Raw genomic sequence first — 18283 nt, 5'->3', positions numbered from 1 at the left:
TGAAAAGTGAAAAAGTGTCAGAATCAGAGCAGAGACTCAAAGAAAGCAAAATACTCCTGACATTTATATACAGCTATAGCAAGGGTACTCAGAACTGAAATACCCGTTGTTTGGTCAATGTTTGTTGTTACCGTACAAGTAAATGAACTGCATTTATATAACGCTCTTCTCCAAAGCGATTTACAATGTATTCACCCATTCACACACCGATGGCGGAGGAAACCATGCAAGGCACATCCAGCTTAACAACTTAAACCCTCCTATATACAAAAATACTTTGTACTTCGTTGACCAGTATCCCCCAGGGGTCTATAATTATCCCCCAGGGGTCTATAATTATCCCCCTTCTTTTTTCTCTCTACACCGAATCGTCACAATGTGACACGTTGTACATCGGTCATTTTTGGTGAATGTTCGCCTATTATGAACGCCCAGAATAGGGACACTGGGGTTTGTGTGGTTAAATGTGTGGAGCCTCCTACTGTGTGTTGCTTTCTGTCGTACAATTGTTTACAGGAAGGTCCTGTTGTGGCTGCGTATGGTTCCTCCACACACTACTGAGGCTCCTACTGTAACTGTTGTTTGTTCTATGAATAAGCAGGGGAGGGCAACCAGCTCATGTTTATCGACCAGGTAGTCAGATTGGGCTATTGAGGTGATCAATTGAGCATCAGAAACAGCCATTCACGCTATCTGACAAAAACACCCATTAACACTGCCCATAAAAAAACAACCATTCACACGTTAGACAAAAACACACATTAACACGGTCTGACAAAAACAATACTTTCTACCTTCCAATTACACTCAGGTTTGCTGGTTTGAATGTGTGACCGCCAGCGATCATAAGTGCATCGGTGCACTGCATATTAGCATAGAACAGTGGCACGGACATGTGAGGGGAATTCTGAGGACTTGAATGAGCTGAAAAAGGACATAAAATCCTGTGTGTTTTTCTCCCTCCAGTTGGATGCGTCAACAGACATTATTAATGTTGCCCAACTGTGCATTTTGTCAAATGGTGTTTGATGACATGAGTGCTCGAGAGGAGTTACTCACAATGTGAAATACAATGCCAGCCAACAAAAAAAACAACGTTTGAGGGCATATATTGCATAATACAGTGAAGCACAAGAAATAAGGGTTCCAAAAACGGGATACGTGTCCAACGATTTTTGATGTCGGAAGATCTTTAACCACTCGGCTATCCGCGCCCCAATTCATCAGGATTACAATTTTAATCATGTCTGGTGGTTTGTGTGTTTGTCAGGAGCTAATCTCACTAACCACTGGACAGATCACCGCCAGATTTGTTGTGTACACTGTCAGTAGTCCAAAGAAGTACCTCCATGCATTTATTTTCATTTTATTCTATAATGGAAGTCAATGTGACTTGGACCGGGCTGAAACCTTGCCCAAAATCTGAGTCATACATCATAAATTTAGATATGTCATAGACACGCCAAAACACGACATCACAGGCTGGCAATTATGAAGTCTTCTAAAACTATACTATAGCATTAACGATCAATATGATTTTATAAACAGACACCCCAACATACAGCAAAGAGTCAATAAACCTCATAAGTCACATCAGAGTAGATGTGTACAATGTTCACCCCCAATTATCTCAAATAGGCTCCTGTAGTGTAATTATTCAATGTGACAGAACGTAGCAGAATCAGCCATCTGTGGTACATTTCTTGTTCTATGGTGATTTGACTCATTGAATAATCACTCCTATCAGTGTGGGCTACAACAACTGGTCCTGTTCATATTCCCTCTTTTATTCCGCATAAGGACCGATCACCCCAGTTGTATAAATAAACTGAAGTGACTGAGAGAAATTAAGTGTTTATCAAAGCTGTTGACAACAAAGCACTGTGGACCAGAGTTCCATCGGCAATAACTGCGCTACATTTTCAATTTGAGCGTGTCACTCTCACAGCCTAACAGAGCACATGGATTACACTGACAGATTATCCTTTTTGATAAGTGAGAGGGAGCAGATAGCATTGTATATCAGGGAGTGTTTTTTATTTTATTATTTTTCCTGTGGCTTGGGGAGTGTGAGACAGACCCAGAAAGCATCAGAGTAGGCAAGTCAGCAACAGACTGAGCGTGTCTTCGTTGGTAGACTACAGATTGTGCTGCTTCGGTAGAACTTTATATCAAATGTACCGCCACCTCTCCAGACTTTGAGAGTGCACGGATGTTAAGATGAGAAAATATATACTTTTGTCCCAGAGGGGAAATTTGCTTTAGACTCTGTCCATCCTGCAGTTCCACATAATAAATAATAAAAAGATCTTACACATACAGTACTTTCATACACATAACACAATTCACATTACACACATACACACCTGCTGACAATCTATATTGCACTACCCTCATGGCCCACATATTGCTCAACCTTTATTCACTGAATACTGCAGAAGGGACATATTGAATATCCCTTATGGCCAACGTCTACGCTACATACTGTATTGGTGTTGAGGAGCTTAATGGACTTAGGCAGAAATTAATATTTATAACGGTTCAGCCTGCAATTAGGGACATAGAAACTTCTGCCAGATGGTAAAGGCTGGACTTTGAACTCTGGGTGAAGAGTGTGGGTTTGGATCAGACACACTTTTTGTGTGCTTGTCTGATGACAGATTGCTCATAAATCGTCTGGAGAGATGAGTGTTTTTCCTTTTTTTCAGAGCAGTCTATCTGTACCAGACGGGTGAACAGTGTCTTCAGCTGCACTGTCAGGTTAATGCCATATCTTATGATGCTCTCTAATACCGCCTGATAAAACAACAACATAAACTGTTGTGGACTCTTAATGATTGGTTAACCATTGGGTTTTGGTGTAAAATGTAATATCTTTGCGTCTGTCATTAATTAAAGGATCTACACCATGAATTTCAAAGAAATATTTAATATTTAATATCATATTGTTTTATGTCCCTCAAACGCTTTTCAAAAGGTTTGAGCCTAAATCAAGTCTCAGATATACTCATTCCAACTAACTTTTCTCTGGCTTATAAAGCACTTTCACCTGCAATACCACATTGTCCTTATTTGGCACGTGTTGCTATTGAGACAGTTTGTATACATGTTATCTCCTGGTTCTGTGTGGAAATCAGTTGGCCTGTTTTGAGACCAATTTACATAAAACCCCAGATATGGTGTGAAAGTCTGAGTGCTCAAACTGGGGTATTTTTGAGGATAGAAGAGAGGTAGGGGAGACCAAAAACACAAAAAAGAAGGAAAAGTAAAAATTCATGGTGTAGTCCCTTTAAGAGCCTCCTATTGAATAACTATTATTGAATGAAAACTAAATTTCAATTGTGATAAGCTGAGCTCTGGCATGGTATAATATGGATTTAAGGAAGCGCAGCTCAGCTCTGGCTGGCTTTGGCCCAATTTCATCCTGGACAAGACTAAACAGAATACTAATACAAAGAATAAAAAAACACTTCTTGGAATACCTGGTGACCTGGTTGAGCAGGCGAGTCTGAAGCAGCAGGTCTCTGTCTGGGAGCAGGCTGTCACAGATGAGGTTCTGGTTGGAACGCACCGCCATGCTGTGGCACACACACACAGAAGACAGTACGTCCAGCACCTGGCCCACAACCAGACACCCCATCATACAGAGTAAATAAACATCATATCATATCATATCATATTAGAGTCATTGTATATTCTGTGTATCCTCAGTCCCAGGATAGATGCAATCCTAAACTGTATATATACAGTAGTACCATATCTAGTCTATGGTCACTCACCAGTGTCACCAAACTTATTAGCTTTTTAACCTGTATTACTTATTACTACTTGTAGTAGTACCGTAGAACTGTTGTCTGCTGTTTCATCACATCAAGCGGGCACACAACTGAGACATGACTGACAGGTGCCACTCATAACCTTGGACACTCCCAATTATTGATTTTAGCGTTGTGCTTAATATTTTGTAATATATGTCAGACTTTAATTGTAGCACAGTATGACGGAGTCTGCCGCACCAACATTACACTATACACGTGACAGCATGTGACAAATGAAGTATTTTAATCTTAAGATGTTTTAATCAGTACATGACTCCATACTCCAAAGTACAAAGAACAAAGTTTTTCCAAATCTTGTATCTGCTTTCCCACATTTCTGTAGACATGGTAGGTGCTTATAAATGAAATGTAACAAACTAGAGGGTCGGGGCGCTGCGCGCCCCTCCCCCCTAGCCGCTGCGCGGTGCTTTGTGTTTGTTGGTCTCTATAATATATAAAGCCATAATAGGAGATGTTCCCAATGGAGCTATGCCCAAATATGGAGTGTGTTGTCTGACCTCACTTGGGTCTCGTTGGGCGGTTATATAAAGCCATAATAGGAGATGTTCCCAATGGAGCTATGCCCAAATATGGAGTGTGTTGTCTGACCTCACTTGGGTCTCGTTGGGCGGTGGTCGGCGATGACGCTAAGGAACAACATGGCCGACTGTAATGTTGTGAGTTTGTGTTGGCCGCAATTAATTATGCTGCGAGGGTGCAGATGTGTGCTGAGCAGTATGAAGTGGCCTACAGACTGCGCGTAGTAATTCTGCACGTTGTGGCGTGTCTTGTTAGTGACATTGATATGTTGTTTTTGTGTTTAGTCCCACACAGTGGCAGGGTTTTTTTGGGGGGTTTTGGGTTTAGAAATGTATATATAGATATAAGATATAAGATAAGATAAGATAGTATTGTTTGACGTGAGAAACATAGGAACATGCCAGTTCATGCACACACATACAGTACAGTATAATCTGTATTGGCATTGGCACTCTACACCTATTAACTCTTTGACTGCCAGAGTATTTTCATAAAGTACTCCCCCAGTGCCAGCGATTTTCGTGTCTTTTTATTTTTTTCATTCAAATAAATTGTCTGAGTGCGGTTTTAAACACATACGACAAATCTGCCACTAGAGAGCAGCAAATGACAGCTTGATCAGCTCGCTGACTCACTCGTCTAACGCGTCGACGGCCAACTGGACAAACTAGCAATTGACGCGTTATCGAGTCAACTGCAGTCAAAGAGTTAATAACCAGGGGTGCACATAACTGGTGCGCAGGTGCGCATGCGCACCCAAAATAAAAAATGCGCACCACATCAGACGACGCGAGGCGCTTTTGCGCACCAACAGCTGGGTCAGGAATTTCCAAGCTTTTATTTTTTAGCAAAACTAAAAAATAAAAGCTTGGAGATCGAGGCTAGGAATTTACTTCCTGAAGCCACACTCACACAATCACTCTAAAGCACCCGTCGGCCCCATGTACAGCCATTAGGCACAAGGGTAGAGGACGCATGCTGCACGTGATTGTAGGACTCGCGTCGCCTCGCATCGCCTCGCATTGCCTCGCTGCATGCACGCAGCCAGCAGCGGCTGTTAAAGGCACTCGTCACCGATGATGAACGCACCGTAATGGTGCAAATATGCCGTGAACGTCCCAATCTGGCGGATAAAATCAGCGCAGCAGCACAGGGCACCAACCTTGGGGGCTTTACCTAACAGCGTGAGAAAAAAAAACGGCGAAAATCCCCCCCACCCGTTGACAAAACTGTCCGATGGGCACCGTGCTGAACCCCCCCCCAACCCCCCCCCCCCCCCTCCCCCGTTGACAAAACGGGACGGGACCATGCGCACCAAGTCACATCTCCAGGTGCTCTTCTGAGCACCAGACCTAAAAAGTTATGTGCACCCCTGTTAATAACAAGCAATAACATTACACTCTTAATTGACTCCTCCTTCTACCTCAGGAGAGAAAGGAAACATCATGCAGAACACGGTACCTTGTGATTGCGCCCATGCTTATCCAGAAGAGAGATGATAGATTTAATGTGACCTTCTTTGATTACATTGAGCGCCTCTGGACTCTCCACCAGGACACAGTGAAGAACCTCCAAGATACCTATACACAATATGACAGACTGGTAATCACAGTCATAATTGGCCATACATCAAACCCCCCCCCCTCCCCCATGTGAATGTTGTCAATTACAGCAGATGCACAGATACTGGATGCTTATTGTCTCCGCCAGGCCGAAAGGCATGGCGAGAGACTGGTTTTACCCCCTGTCCGTCCGTCCGTCCGTCCATCCGTGTGTCCTGTCTGTGTGCGACCAGCTAATCTCAGGCACCGTCGGCCCGGTCGCTGCGAAACTGTGCACACACACTCCCTGGATGCCAATTCAGAACCTCTGCCCCAAATTGTTCACATGGGCCTGTTATAGCGCCACCAGGAGGCCGATTTGTGCAAAACACATTATTGCGAACGCGGAAGGAGGCGCGCCTCCGCCCAAGTGGAGCTTACTATGAAAGTCTGCTCGGCTTGTGTGTGTGTGTGTGTGTGTGTGTGTGTGTGTGTGTGTGTGTGTGTGTGTGTGTGTGTGTGTGTGTGTGTGTCTGTGTGCAGTGCACTGCCTGGGTGCGGCCAACAGAGTGCGCCAGAGTGCAGCTACAGTCAAAACACAAACACACACACACACACACACACAAAGTCTGTAAATATACAATATTTTCGAGCTGCGTTCGCTTCCAGCGTTCGCGCGTCTTACTTGTATGATATTACTCCTACAGATTTTATCGAAACGTCATGCAAATCGGTACACAGTATCTCTATAGTCATGTGATCAACACGGATCTGTCAGATTTTCCATATTCCACCCTTTTCACATTTACCTATTATAGCGCCACCAGGAGGCCACAATAACGTACCTGACCCGGCGGAGACCTGTGCTCCGAGGAGCACTTTTTCTAGTTATTATTATTATTATTAGCATCAGCTAATTGTCTCAAGTCAGTTTAAATTACCATGACTGATAATACAGTACAATACTGCAGATGTAGACTAATTCTACATTACTGGCTCTGTTATTTAGCAATGCCATCTTCAGATGCTCCACTTAATGTACATCGGCACTCTACACGCTGGATGGAATCCATATGATTGAATTTAACCTCTTGAATCTTTGACTTGATTGTTTCATAAAGTGATTTAGAGTAGTCATTCCAACCAACCAGTGGAGGCTGCCAGCTTGTCGAGCCTGCCAATCAGCCACTCGAGGGAGCCTGAGAACTGGGCACAGTTCCTACGATTCCCCCTGATCAGAGCAGCTGAAAGGCACATTAGAAAAAATATATACATTTTGATGTGACAATTGCTGGTCTGTGTCATTCAATGAACATGCTTAGGGAGGGAAGAAAAACTCATCACAACTCATTCAATGGAAAACGTATGTTGCCCTGTCTACCATACGTTGAAGTTGATTTGTTTTCTGAAATGCTCACCCAGCAGCTCGTAGAACAAATTAAGGATGTTCTCGATTTCTTCTCCTCCTTCACTCCCAACAGCCTCAGTAAACTGAGAGGCACTGCTGCCCTGGTGGAGACGGTCAATACAGTCCAAGACCAAACCAATCACACCCTGTAAAGAATGTTATGTATGTGAAAAGAATTACAAAAAGGAATCACATGTTGGACCAATTCCTTCATAAGCATTATTTACCTCCTCTTGAAACAGGTACTGTCTAGTCTTCAGGGCTCTCATGCTGTTCTGCCGGAACTCATGTCCCAGCCCCTCCCCTGGGGGCTGGAAATAGCTAATCAGATCCTGCAGACTGAGTCCCACTGTCTCTGTTGGTAGATTGAATGAAGGGATGTTTCCTTGTTGACTAAGACCATCGAGTTTCCTAGAATACAGAAAGGTGTATTAGGAAAGTCAAATGAAGTGTATAGCGCTTCACCTGAAAATACAACAATACTAGTGAAACACACACACACACACACACACACACACACACACACACACACACACACACACACACACACACACACACACACACACACACACACACACACACACACACACACACACACACACACACACACACACACACACACACACACACACACACACCTTTCAAATCTCCTTCCTATGAAAAAGGAAGAAAAATGAAATTAGGTACACTGCAAAGGGTCCTCTGCTAAAAAAGCCATTCTACTGTGGCACATTTTGTGACACTGTTTTAAACCTAAGAGGTTAAGGAACAGCACATTACAGGTCCATTTATATACGTGTGAAGACCTATTGTTGTTGAAAGAAATTGCACAAATAAAGCACACAAGTGAGCAACACGTCTCTCTCTATTATTGATTTCTCCCAATTTAGTCATTGTGCCCTGCCAAGGTAAAGAGCAGTAACTACGTTTTTGGACACGCCGACTTATTTGTGTATCCCAAAGGTCAAATTAGCCTTTGTGATTTTGGGGGATAAACAATTGCCTCAAGAACAGATGCAAAATTAGTGTAATATCACTTATATGCCGATATCTCATTTGGCTGACCAGTTGAATCACTTTTAAACCCATTTTTCAGTGATTTTTCTTTTCGTAGTTACTGCTATTTACCTTGGCAGGGCGGTCCATGTGAACTGAGAATACCAGTTTAACTCAGCAAACTGTGTCCCACTATGGACTATAGTGACTTCCAGTGTTGCTGTCTAGCCTGCTGTACCTGACAAAGTGGGTGAAGAGAAGAACTGCACTGCGGATTAGTCTGGTGGTGTGAGACTCCTCACTCTGTGAGCGAGACAGGGTCAGCCCATCATCCATGTGACCCTCACTGTCCAGGATGGCCTGGGAAGACAATCATTAGAACAGCATTATGCACCATGCACATACAATGCAGGTGGGCAGTGGGAGCACCTTCGCAAGAATTTCATTTTGTATGTGTAGTGACAATAAAACACATTGAACAACATTCTGTTTGTTCATACAGTGATTTTGCCTTTTTCTACATCCTCAGGAAACCTTGTCTGTACACAAAAGGACCTCATCTTAATGCCTTTTATTCACTTAAGATTCACCTTGCGCTGCACCCCTCCAACACGGGCACTTTTGACATCAATGGCTTGGTAGGTGAGCCACAGTCCAGAATCTACATGTTGTACATAACAAATGGAGTCACCATATTTGATCTCTGGGACCCCCATGCCATCCACATCCTTCTTTTGGCCAGAGTCAAGCCTCTCCTATGGCAGGATAAAAATGAAAATTGTAAGGAAAAAACAACAATATTGTGTTAGATTATGTAAATGTTTTTGTTTGTTGCTGACCAAGAGTTAAGTTAGGTCTATTTCTCAGCAGTGTGTTTGGTGTGTGAGCCCTGACCTTTGAGGTTCTGAAGCAGAAGGAGGTTGTTTTGACATCTGCCCTGTCCCTCTCTACCAGCTGCAGGCCCATCTCCTCCGTTAGGCCCAAGTACCTCCCAGTAGTGACATGGCGCAGCCTGAAGGGCTGGCCCCAGCTTGTGTGGCTACCACTCCACCTGAGAGAAGAACAGTTTTTTTTTTATCACTTTCAAGCTTGCATCACTATTTTGGGCATTTCATTATATGGGAAAATGTTCAAAATATAAAAAGAAATGTGCAAAACATTTTTGAAAATAGCTAACACCTAGCTAACAAGTAGGATTCAGTAGGATTGGCAGACCCTAACCCGGCCATGACCCTAATGCATAAGTCAGCATGCCCCGCTTGAACCATCCCAGTCAAAAATCTGGACATGCATAGCCTATAGCCATTATATTTCTACTTCCTCCAGACAAGGACAGGGAAGGGCATTATAAAAACAAAATTATACACACTCATAGCAGACATATAATCTAATACTGAAAAATTGCTTTATAGAAATGTATAGTAGCTACAGTAGTTATAGCAGTAGTTTGTATATACACTTATTTACACATGATATGGCAATTGGCAGCAGATATGAGGTTTTTGGTTGTTTATTGAAGGGATTCTCCACTCTTCAAGGGCAAGATAGCAGAACACTCCACAAGTCCTGAAAACAATGTCTCACACACAACTTGTGTGTGAGACATTGCAGAAGGCAGCAAATGAACCAAATGCTGTATAGCTGGGGTAGGCTACATGCCAATGTGAGATAGAGGCAGATTCCAGAAATATATGAGAATACTGTATCTTTCTATTTAGAATACATTTTTTAAATAAATTATTATTGCAACATTTCGGTTCAATTCTTGACTGTTATTTGTCGATTCAAATGTAATTTTCCTGGGCCATTTTCCAAGACCACTTGAGGGCCAAGAGGGTTACGAGATCAATACTGGAGAGACGGTCTTGGCAGGAGCAGGCCAGTGAAGTGGTACTTCACTAGCCGAGCACATGCAGCATGCAGCATTAGTGTCCCTTTCTGAACCGATGTGGAATAGTGAGCACAGGTCTGACTCTGAACGTGTAAAGCTTCACCGCCACAAAATGGAGAGATAAAAAGTGATATATTGTAGGAAAGTGAGCTGGTCATGAAATACTGCAAACCCACACAACACGCAGAATCTCCAGCCTCCAGAGAGAGCGGGCATGACTGGACACAGATCCAACCTCATAATGCATCATCCTAGACGAGAGACAGATGAGAGGGGAGGAGCGGAGAGGCAGAGGAGAAGAGATAAGAAGAACTCATTTGCCAACACAATTTCATTGTTCACTATTTTTCAACTGAATGTTAATTTATAGAAGTTGTAAGAAAGTCTCTGGGATGGACCTGCGTAGCTCCTCGCCCTGCTCTGTGGGTGGAACCGTCAGACAGGCGTCACTGTGTCCATGCAGCAGCCTCAGCGTGTCCCCCCCCTTTAGGTATCCTACAGTTGAGACACACGAGAGACCTGATTAAACCACCACTCTAAGAAACTTTGATCCACAAGTTCACAGGTCGATCTACAGGTGGATTCTGGGGAGGCAGTGGGATTGCAAAACTTCATAAAGGCAGCACAGCAAGCAGCAGCAGTAGAGAAGCACAGCAGAGTAGCAAGAAAGCAGAGCCAGGAGTGAGCAGGTAAGCAGAGAGGTTTAAATTGCCCGTCCTAATCAGATGAAGTGTGCATGTGACAGATCAACTGATGTTGAATTGGCACTACCTTGAGTTGTCTGCCTGAACTAGCTCTGCAGGCTTCACGTTATATAATACTGTATTATCAACTGCAGCAAACAAGACGAGTTGGTGTTCCATGGGGGAAATGGTGTGTGTGTGTGTGTGTGTGTGTGTGTGTGTGTGTGTGTGTGTGTGTGTGTGTGTGTGTGTGTGTTATTATTAAATCGCCTCACATTTCATCTGTCAACCAACCTCACTAAGTGTATGGTCCGAGTAAACCAAAATGTAGTATAGTTTTTGACTGGAGAGTAGCTCCAGTCCTATAGATCGTTTTTAAAATAATTCAAACTATGTGCCGTTAGCCCCGCCCACCTATATAATTAAAGGCGACACACACACACACACACACACACACACACACACACACACACACACACAAGTTTCAATGTTACTATGCATCCCAGAAATATATAGCTTACATGGATTACATGGATTCCGTCGTGAGGATTATTTATGAGGCTATTTATGAGATCAGATATGCAAAATACATAAATAATGGGGGTGGGGGGTATGTGTGTAGCGATAGCCATGGTGTGAATGCCGAAGTCGTCAAAACGCAACATAATACTTGGCGGCCATTGTTGCCTTGATCCTGTGTTCATTTAACAGCATTGAAATGTCACCTTAACATTACTTTTCATCAATTACAGAATTTACCTAAAACATTAAGTGTCCAATAAATATCCTACTATAATTCTAGTAACCGTGGTGAGTGAGTGAAGCTACCCGGTTCTCCTCAGTGGCTGGAGCAATTGCTCTGATTTTGCACACAGCCATTGACCATTACCATCTGAACTTAACTGTGAAGCCCGTTTTTCAATTTCATCAAATCTCAGCTTCTTATTAGCGTTTATGTGTACAAGAATGTCGCCATGGTTACGGGGCTGCCCAACAGTGGGATGGCCCCGCTGGCTATGGGACGAACTGCCTCCCGGGTTGCCAGATCATGTGCGCATATCCCCCCACGGATGCGTCGACCGGGTATGGTCTAGTAAAGGTAATTTAGATAAAGGTCCGACTTTATTTTGGATTTTTTTTTGGAGTCTTCTGCGCACATTTTCTTCATAAAAGCACCAGGTCCATGAAGTGTCCGCGCAGCCTAAAGCCCCGCCCACCCCTCTACACACACTCACACACACACACACACACACGGTCTGGAACGCGTCGTCATTGCTTTTGTTGCCACCGATTGGTTGCTGCAACTTGGATTCATGCAGGGAGACGCCCCCTCTCTGGTCTGAGCATTTTGGAACCGCGGCGTTCATTTAAGAGCATTGAAATGTCACCTTAATATTAATTTTCATCAATTACAGAATTTACCTAAAACATTAAGTGTCCAATAAATATAAAGGTAATTTAGATAAAGGTCCGACTTTATTTTTGATATTTTTTTGGGGTTTCTTTAGCATAGTTTTAGATGATCTTCTGCGCACATTTACTTAATTTAAGCACCACTGAGCTCTTCATGCCGTCTCTTCTGTGTCTCTGTCTCTGTGTAGCGGAGCCTAACCGAGAGTTATACTTCTCCAGTACAACGGTGTGTGTAACCGAGAGTTATACTTCTCCAGTACAACGGTGTCTAACCGAGAGTCCATGCAGAGCACAGTTGAGAAATACATTTTATCGGGGCTATTAATGTTATCGGTTTTATCGGGATGACGTCATAATTCCTGATATCGAACCGATAATTATCGGGCCGATATAGCTGATTAAACTTCTTTAAATAAATAGCAGTCTGTGTAAAGAAGGACTTTGTACTGACAAAAAAAACAATGATTATCCCCAAGTGATACCATTAAAATGATTAACCCTCCTTGCTGGGTGTTATAATGTATTGTCGCATGATACATTGTGATATTAAAATGTCATGATTTAATACGTATTGTTATGATTTGATACAATATGCAATATTGTTTTTATATATTTGTTTTCACGTGTATTTATATTTTGTTTACTATCCAGTTGTCCATCTCCTTTCAGTGTAATAACATGCTAAACAGTTGGTTTGACGCCAGCGTCTTCTTAGGAAATAGTTTATGTTAATTAGTAAATGTTGTATGTATTTAATGGGCCATACATTCTGGTGATATAATACACCCATAAGAACGACTGATGTCAGCCTATACCTGTTGCATTGTTATTGCTATGAACACACAATGCAGCCTCTTAATGGATAATGTATTTACAGCTAAAGCAGGGGGGTTTGCAGGTATGTCTAATGCCAATTTGACAGTAGCATTAATGGCTGTTATTGTGTTTGCCAGAGATGTCGTATATGTATGGTTCCTCAACAGTATCCGTTTATTCCGTGTTATTCAATAAAAAGCATTTTAATCCGATCGACGGCCATTTCCTCATACAGTTACAATGTATCAGAGTGCAATACACCTCCCAACCGCTAGGGTCGCTTAGTTGAATGCATGGAGAAAATTCGGAGAAAGAGGCCACTGATCGAATTAGAATGCTTTTCATTGAACAATACGGAAGACACGGGTACTTCTGACGGCCCGTATATAATTGTAACATCCATGGCCATGTGGTAAGCACTTTATATTTGGAACCTGAACGTTTATGTAGATGTACGGGTTTAATGGAGAAAGTGCAAAAAACAGGTTGACGTGCAGCCATGACGCTGATGACGGACGATGCGATCGTGTTTCCACAGTGTGTTTCTTTTTTTCTGTATAGTTATTATTTTGACAAGGTGTCACCTGAACTACTACAGTACTAGGCTAATGTTAACTTTGCTAGTTATAGTGTTATGTGCACACTACAGTAGGTCTATGTACATTATGAAGGCCTGTTATGTGCGCAATAGGCCTACCTTTTATTATTTGACAACTTCAGTTACTAGTTCCTTTGTAGATTTCGATTATTATTACAAAACTTACATTAACCACTTCACCTTCATATACATTTCGCCCATTCGAAAATAGACGATCTACAAGCTCACAGATCTTGTAGATCTGCTAATTTCAAAAGATGTCATACATTTGCCAACTTGTGCAATGGGATATTCTGCATAATGAGTAGCCTACTTTCTAGTTTTGGTACTTTAAGTACATTTAGATACCAATGTTTTTGTACTTTTACTCAAGCACATTTTTAATTCCGGACATTTACTTCTAACATAGTATTTCTAGATTTTCTACATTGCAGTATTGATATTTTTACTAAAGTAAAAAATGTGAATGCTTTTTCCACTGACTGTATGTCCATGTCCAACCACAAGGTTAGTGCTAGGGACCAGCATAACATTTGTGGTCTAAAAATGTTTGCAAAAACATTCCACGTTCTTCACATTTTGTCAAAAGTTTTTGTAAATAGCAGATCTACAAGCCCACAACGCGTCACACACTCTCACTTTGGATAATATGTTATTCAATGTATTAATTCAGATCCAAACTATGGTAAGTACGTAGCTACAAAATACTACATTTCACCATAGTAGATCCAAACTATGCCATCAAAATGTATTGAAAGTATTAAACGTAAAAATGTTATATGTCACAATAGCAGATCCAAACTATGCTAAGTGGGTAGCTAAGCTACCGATCGTCCATACTGCCAGTAAGTACATGTTTACCATAAATAAATAAACTTCCTCTATTGTCTACATGACGAAAATGTGCTAATATATGTAGGGCTAAATCACCTGTTGTCGTGGGTTCCTTTTGTGGACCTGTAATGTTCATATAATCATCATAACAATAACTTGATATAACATGCTACTTGTGGCCACAATTAATTTTGTAAGAACAAATAAAACATTATCAACCTGTAGATTCATGTTACTTGAATGCTGCGATTGGTAAGCTAGGAAGACATACTGTAATAGTCTACTACAGTATGTGGTCATTAGCCTAAATGACTATCTAGGCCAGTGATTCTGGCTCTTTAATTTATAGGACCCCCGTTTGATATGTACCAGGGCACAGGCCCCAACATTTTCAGCCACAGAGAGAGAGAGAGAGAGAGAGAGAGAGAGAGAGAGAGAGAGAGAGAGAGAGAGAGAGAGAGAGAGAGAGAGAGAGAGAGAGAGAGAGAGAGAGAGAGAGAGAGAGAGAGAGAGAGAGAGAGAGAGAGAGAGAGAGAGAGAGAGGACACACAACTTTGTGTGCAGCTCATTCCCACCTCGCGGTTAATTCGCTCATGCGTTAATGTGTCAATAACGCGCTAACTTTGACAGCACTACTTCTGTGTCTTTCCTCCAGGATCCTTCTCAGATCATGAACACAGAAGCCACGTCCTAGCTCTTCAGTCAAAATGACATCTATTGTATGTCATTCCTCCTTGTTTCATAATATGCAAAAAGACATTATCAATCTTGCTACCGGTTCATTTAAAATGTTTTCAATATGCCATATTGTTATGTTTTTCAATTGTAAGACTCCTAAAAAAAAAAGTTCAGGAACGTTATTTCGGTCCATTATTTCTCCCCTTCAGTAATACCAATTGGTATTGTATTTTATATCGTTGGAAATCATGATTAGTCACCTTTACAACTAGGTACAACTTGTAAGTATCATGCATTCGTGGAATGAGCAACACAGCTAACCGTGTGGGTAGCGCCCCCAAAACATTTGCCAGAATCCCCTGCAATATCGGTATTTACTCTCGTTTTGAGCTTCTAGTGCTGGCAGGTATGTGACTGACCCCTGAGCATGGGTCCTCTATGCTCCAAGCATCAACACGTTTGTCCCTTAAGGATACAAACTGTGCAATAGGGAAACTGGAACCTGGTGTTCCAGTACACAGAGGGGCATCATTATTTGATGTCTTCCACACAGTACTGAGGTCCCTGACAGTGTAAAATGAATAAAGTGTAAAAATGGCCAATATGTGTGTTTTTTTTTTTTAATATAGCATAATTATATATACCGTATTTTCCGCATTATAAGGCGCATCTGAGTATAAGGCGCACCTTCAATAAATGTATAATTTTCATATATAGGGCGCACAGCATTATAAGGCGCATCCGCACTATAAGGCGCACTGACGGTGCGCCCTATAGTGTGGAAACCAAGGGAACCAATATTGATACATATATAAGGCGCATCGGATTATAAGGCGCATCCACACTATAAGGCGCACTGACGGTGCGCCTTTTAGTGCGGAAAATACGGTAATTACCTGTTATAATTATTATTTTTTCTTTTTCTTTGCATGGATTTTTTTTGTGTATAATATCCATGAGCATAGTGCATGGTCGATACATAATACCTATAAATAAATATAAAGCATGTACTCAGTGTTTCTTCTTTTTCTTTTTACCCCTTTTTCTTCCCAATTCAGTCGTTATGCCAAATAATTCCTCCCCACACACATTTCTGTGTTCTGTGTCACTGCTGTTGTATCCTACTGACTCACCTGCCAGTGAGGAGCCGTCCTACTCCTCCCGCCCAGCACTCCCTGCTGACAGGTGCCTCCCCCAGGAGTCCGTAGTGACAAATATCACCCTCCCCACCCGGCTTCCATTCCCCGAAAAGGGGCCAGTTGTGTTCGTATAGAACACAATTGGATCGGTGATGTTTCTGGCCAGGTTTTGCCTCATAAATTTAGATAGAAATGTACTCAGTTTTATTTTGTAAAACACTGAGTAGCACTTCTGTCTAAATAGGACTCTGTATTCGAGCCAGACAACAGTGACCTTTACTGTGATTAAGGGTTTTATGCCATGGTGCATCAGCGGAACCACAGTATTCATAGTCATTAGTGGTAACTTCCCTCTCTGGCATTAGAGTGCAATGGAGTAATATACTTTACACTAGATGGCAATTGCCAACCATAACTGATTTGCTCTAGACTATGAAATCAGTGAATGGACTAATTACACTTTGGCTCAGAAGCACTTAGATTGGAACCATTCATAATTGCATTAACATTATTGTTGTAAAGGGGGTTTTAATATTTCTGGGCATATAAAACCTGGGTATGAGGGGGAAATGCGGGGAGGGGGCATTTTGTTTTTAAACCACAAGAAAAATGGGCTTCTGTGCCACAGCGTGCATCTACCTCAACACAGAAAGTGCCCTCTGCTGCTATGTATAATATGTCTGTTTGGGAAATATCTATATCCATATCAAATAGTAAATGTGACAGACGAATGGATTGCTTGGTTTTGAGAGAGCGAGAAATAAAAAAAACTCACCTTGAGCTACACCGCTCCCAGAACAGACTGGGGCGACACTCCAGAGAGTCTGTTGAAAACCTGCGTCAACAATAAGACTGCCACTCAAGCTCCTGTTGTCGACCACGCTTCCGTAGGACAGGTGCTGGAAAACAAAAAAATGGCATTTCAAAAGTGGCCTCTGTTCGTACATTACCTGGTGGTGTGTTGTCATTGTTCTCCAATCAGGGCCGTGTTTAAGCACAGGCAATGTAGGCACATGTATTGTCGGGGGGGGGGGGGGGGGGGAAATGCGAAAAATGCACTCATAAAATAAAATAAAATAAAATTAAAAGTTTTTTTTTTTTTTTTATTTTTTTTTATTAAATAACATAAGCCTAACTTAACCCTAACCCTAACCCAAAAACGGCCACAATCCACGAAATAACCGCAAAATGTCGCGCGCGTGCATGTGCGCTGGGGGGGGCCCGAAAACTGTCCGTTGCCTAGGGCGCATTTTGACATTAACACGGCCCTGTATCCAATGACACTAAATATTTTACACATCCACGCACAGGTAAAATAAATACAGAACTAGAAAAAGTGCTACTCGGAGCACAGGTCTACGCCTCAGGTACGTTATTGTGGCCTACTGGTGGCGCTATAATAGGCTAATGTGAAAAGGGTGTCATTTCTTCTTAGGCCTTTCACGGCAATCGGACACTGCATTCATGATTTGAGGCTTTTGTTCCAAAAATGTGTTTTGCTATATTAGACCTGCTGGTAGCGCTATAACAGGCCAATGTGAAAAGGGTGCTATTTCTTCCTCGGCCTAGTGAGAATGTGTGTGTGAAATTTCACGGAAATCGCAAGCAGCATTCATGATTTGAGGCATTTTGTTCAAAACGGACCAATCCTGCAAACTTTGGAAGCCAACCTTAGCCAATGAGGATGGAATATGGAAAATCTGACAGATCCGTGTTGATCACATGACTATAGAGATACTGTATACCGATTTGCATGACGTTTGGATAAAATCTGTAGGAGTAAATGGGTTTTGCACAAATCGGCCTCCTGGTGGTGCTATAACAGGGCTATGAGAAAAATTTGGTTCTGAATTGGCATCCAGGGAGTGTGTGTGCAAAGTTTCGGAGTGAGCGGGCCAACGGTGTCGGAGATTAGCCGCTCGCAGACA

At 42.2% G+C, this 18283-nt stretch overlaps 1 protein-coding gene across 1 annotated transcript in view; it reads right to left on the bottom strand.

The window, feature by feature from the left end:
• The window catches only part of LOC311058624 (ryanodine receptor 2-like), a gene marked incomplete at its 3' end in the record, with an annotated part of 134165 nt that overhangs the window by 106565 nt on the left and 9317 nt on the right, over positions 1-18283 (bottom strand). Inside the window, exons 7-17 of the mRNA XM_084076085.1 lie at positions 17131-17254; positions 10593-10689; positions 10371-10445; positions 9198-9354; positions 8894-9058; positions 8542-8663; positions 7535-7718; positions 7318-7453; positions 7048-7143; positions 5820-5938; positions 3483-3616 (exon numbers count right to left, since the gene is read on the bottom strand). Of these exons, the coding sequence (XP_083932211.1) occupies positions 3483-3616; positions 5820-5938; positions 7048-7143; positions 7318-7453; positions 7535-7718; positions 8542-8663; positions 8894-9058; positions 9198-9354; positions 10371-10445; positions 10593-10689; positions 17131-17254 (1409 nt within the window). The remainder of the gene's footprint in view (positions 1-3482; positions 3617-5819; positions 5939-7047; positions 7144-7317; positions 7454-7534; positions 7719-8541; positions 8664-8893; positions 9059-9197; positions 9355-10370; positions 10446-10592; positions 10690-17130; positions 17255-18283) is intronic.

Source organism: Gymnoscopelus microlampas (genome assembly GCF_963454915.1).
Source record: "Gymnoscopelus microlampas genome assembly, chromosome: 13".
NCBI lineage: Eukaryota > Metazoa > Chordata > Actinopteri > Myctophiformes > Myctophidae > Gymnoscopelus > Gymnoscopelus microlampas.
Note: the sequence above shows the minus strand (reverse complement) of the source record. Positions and strands in the feature narration are given on the sequence as shown.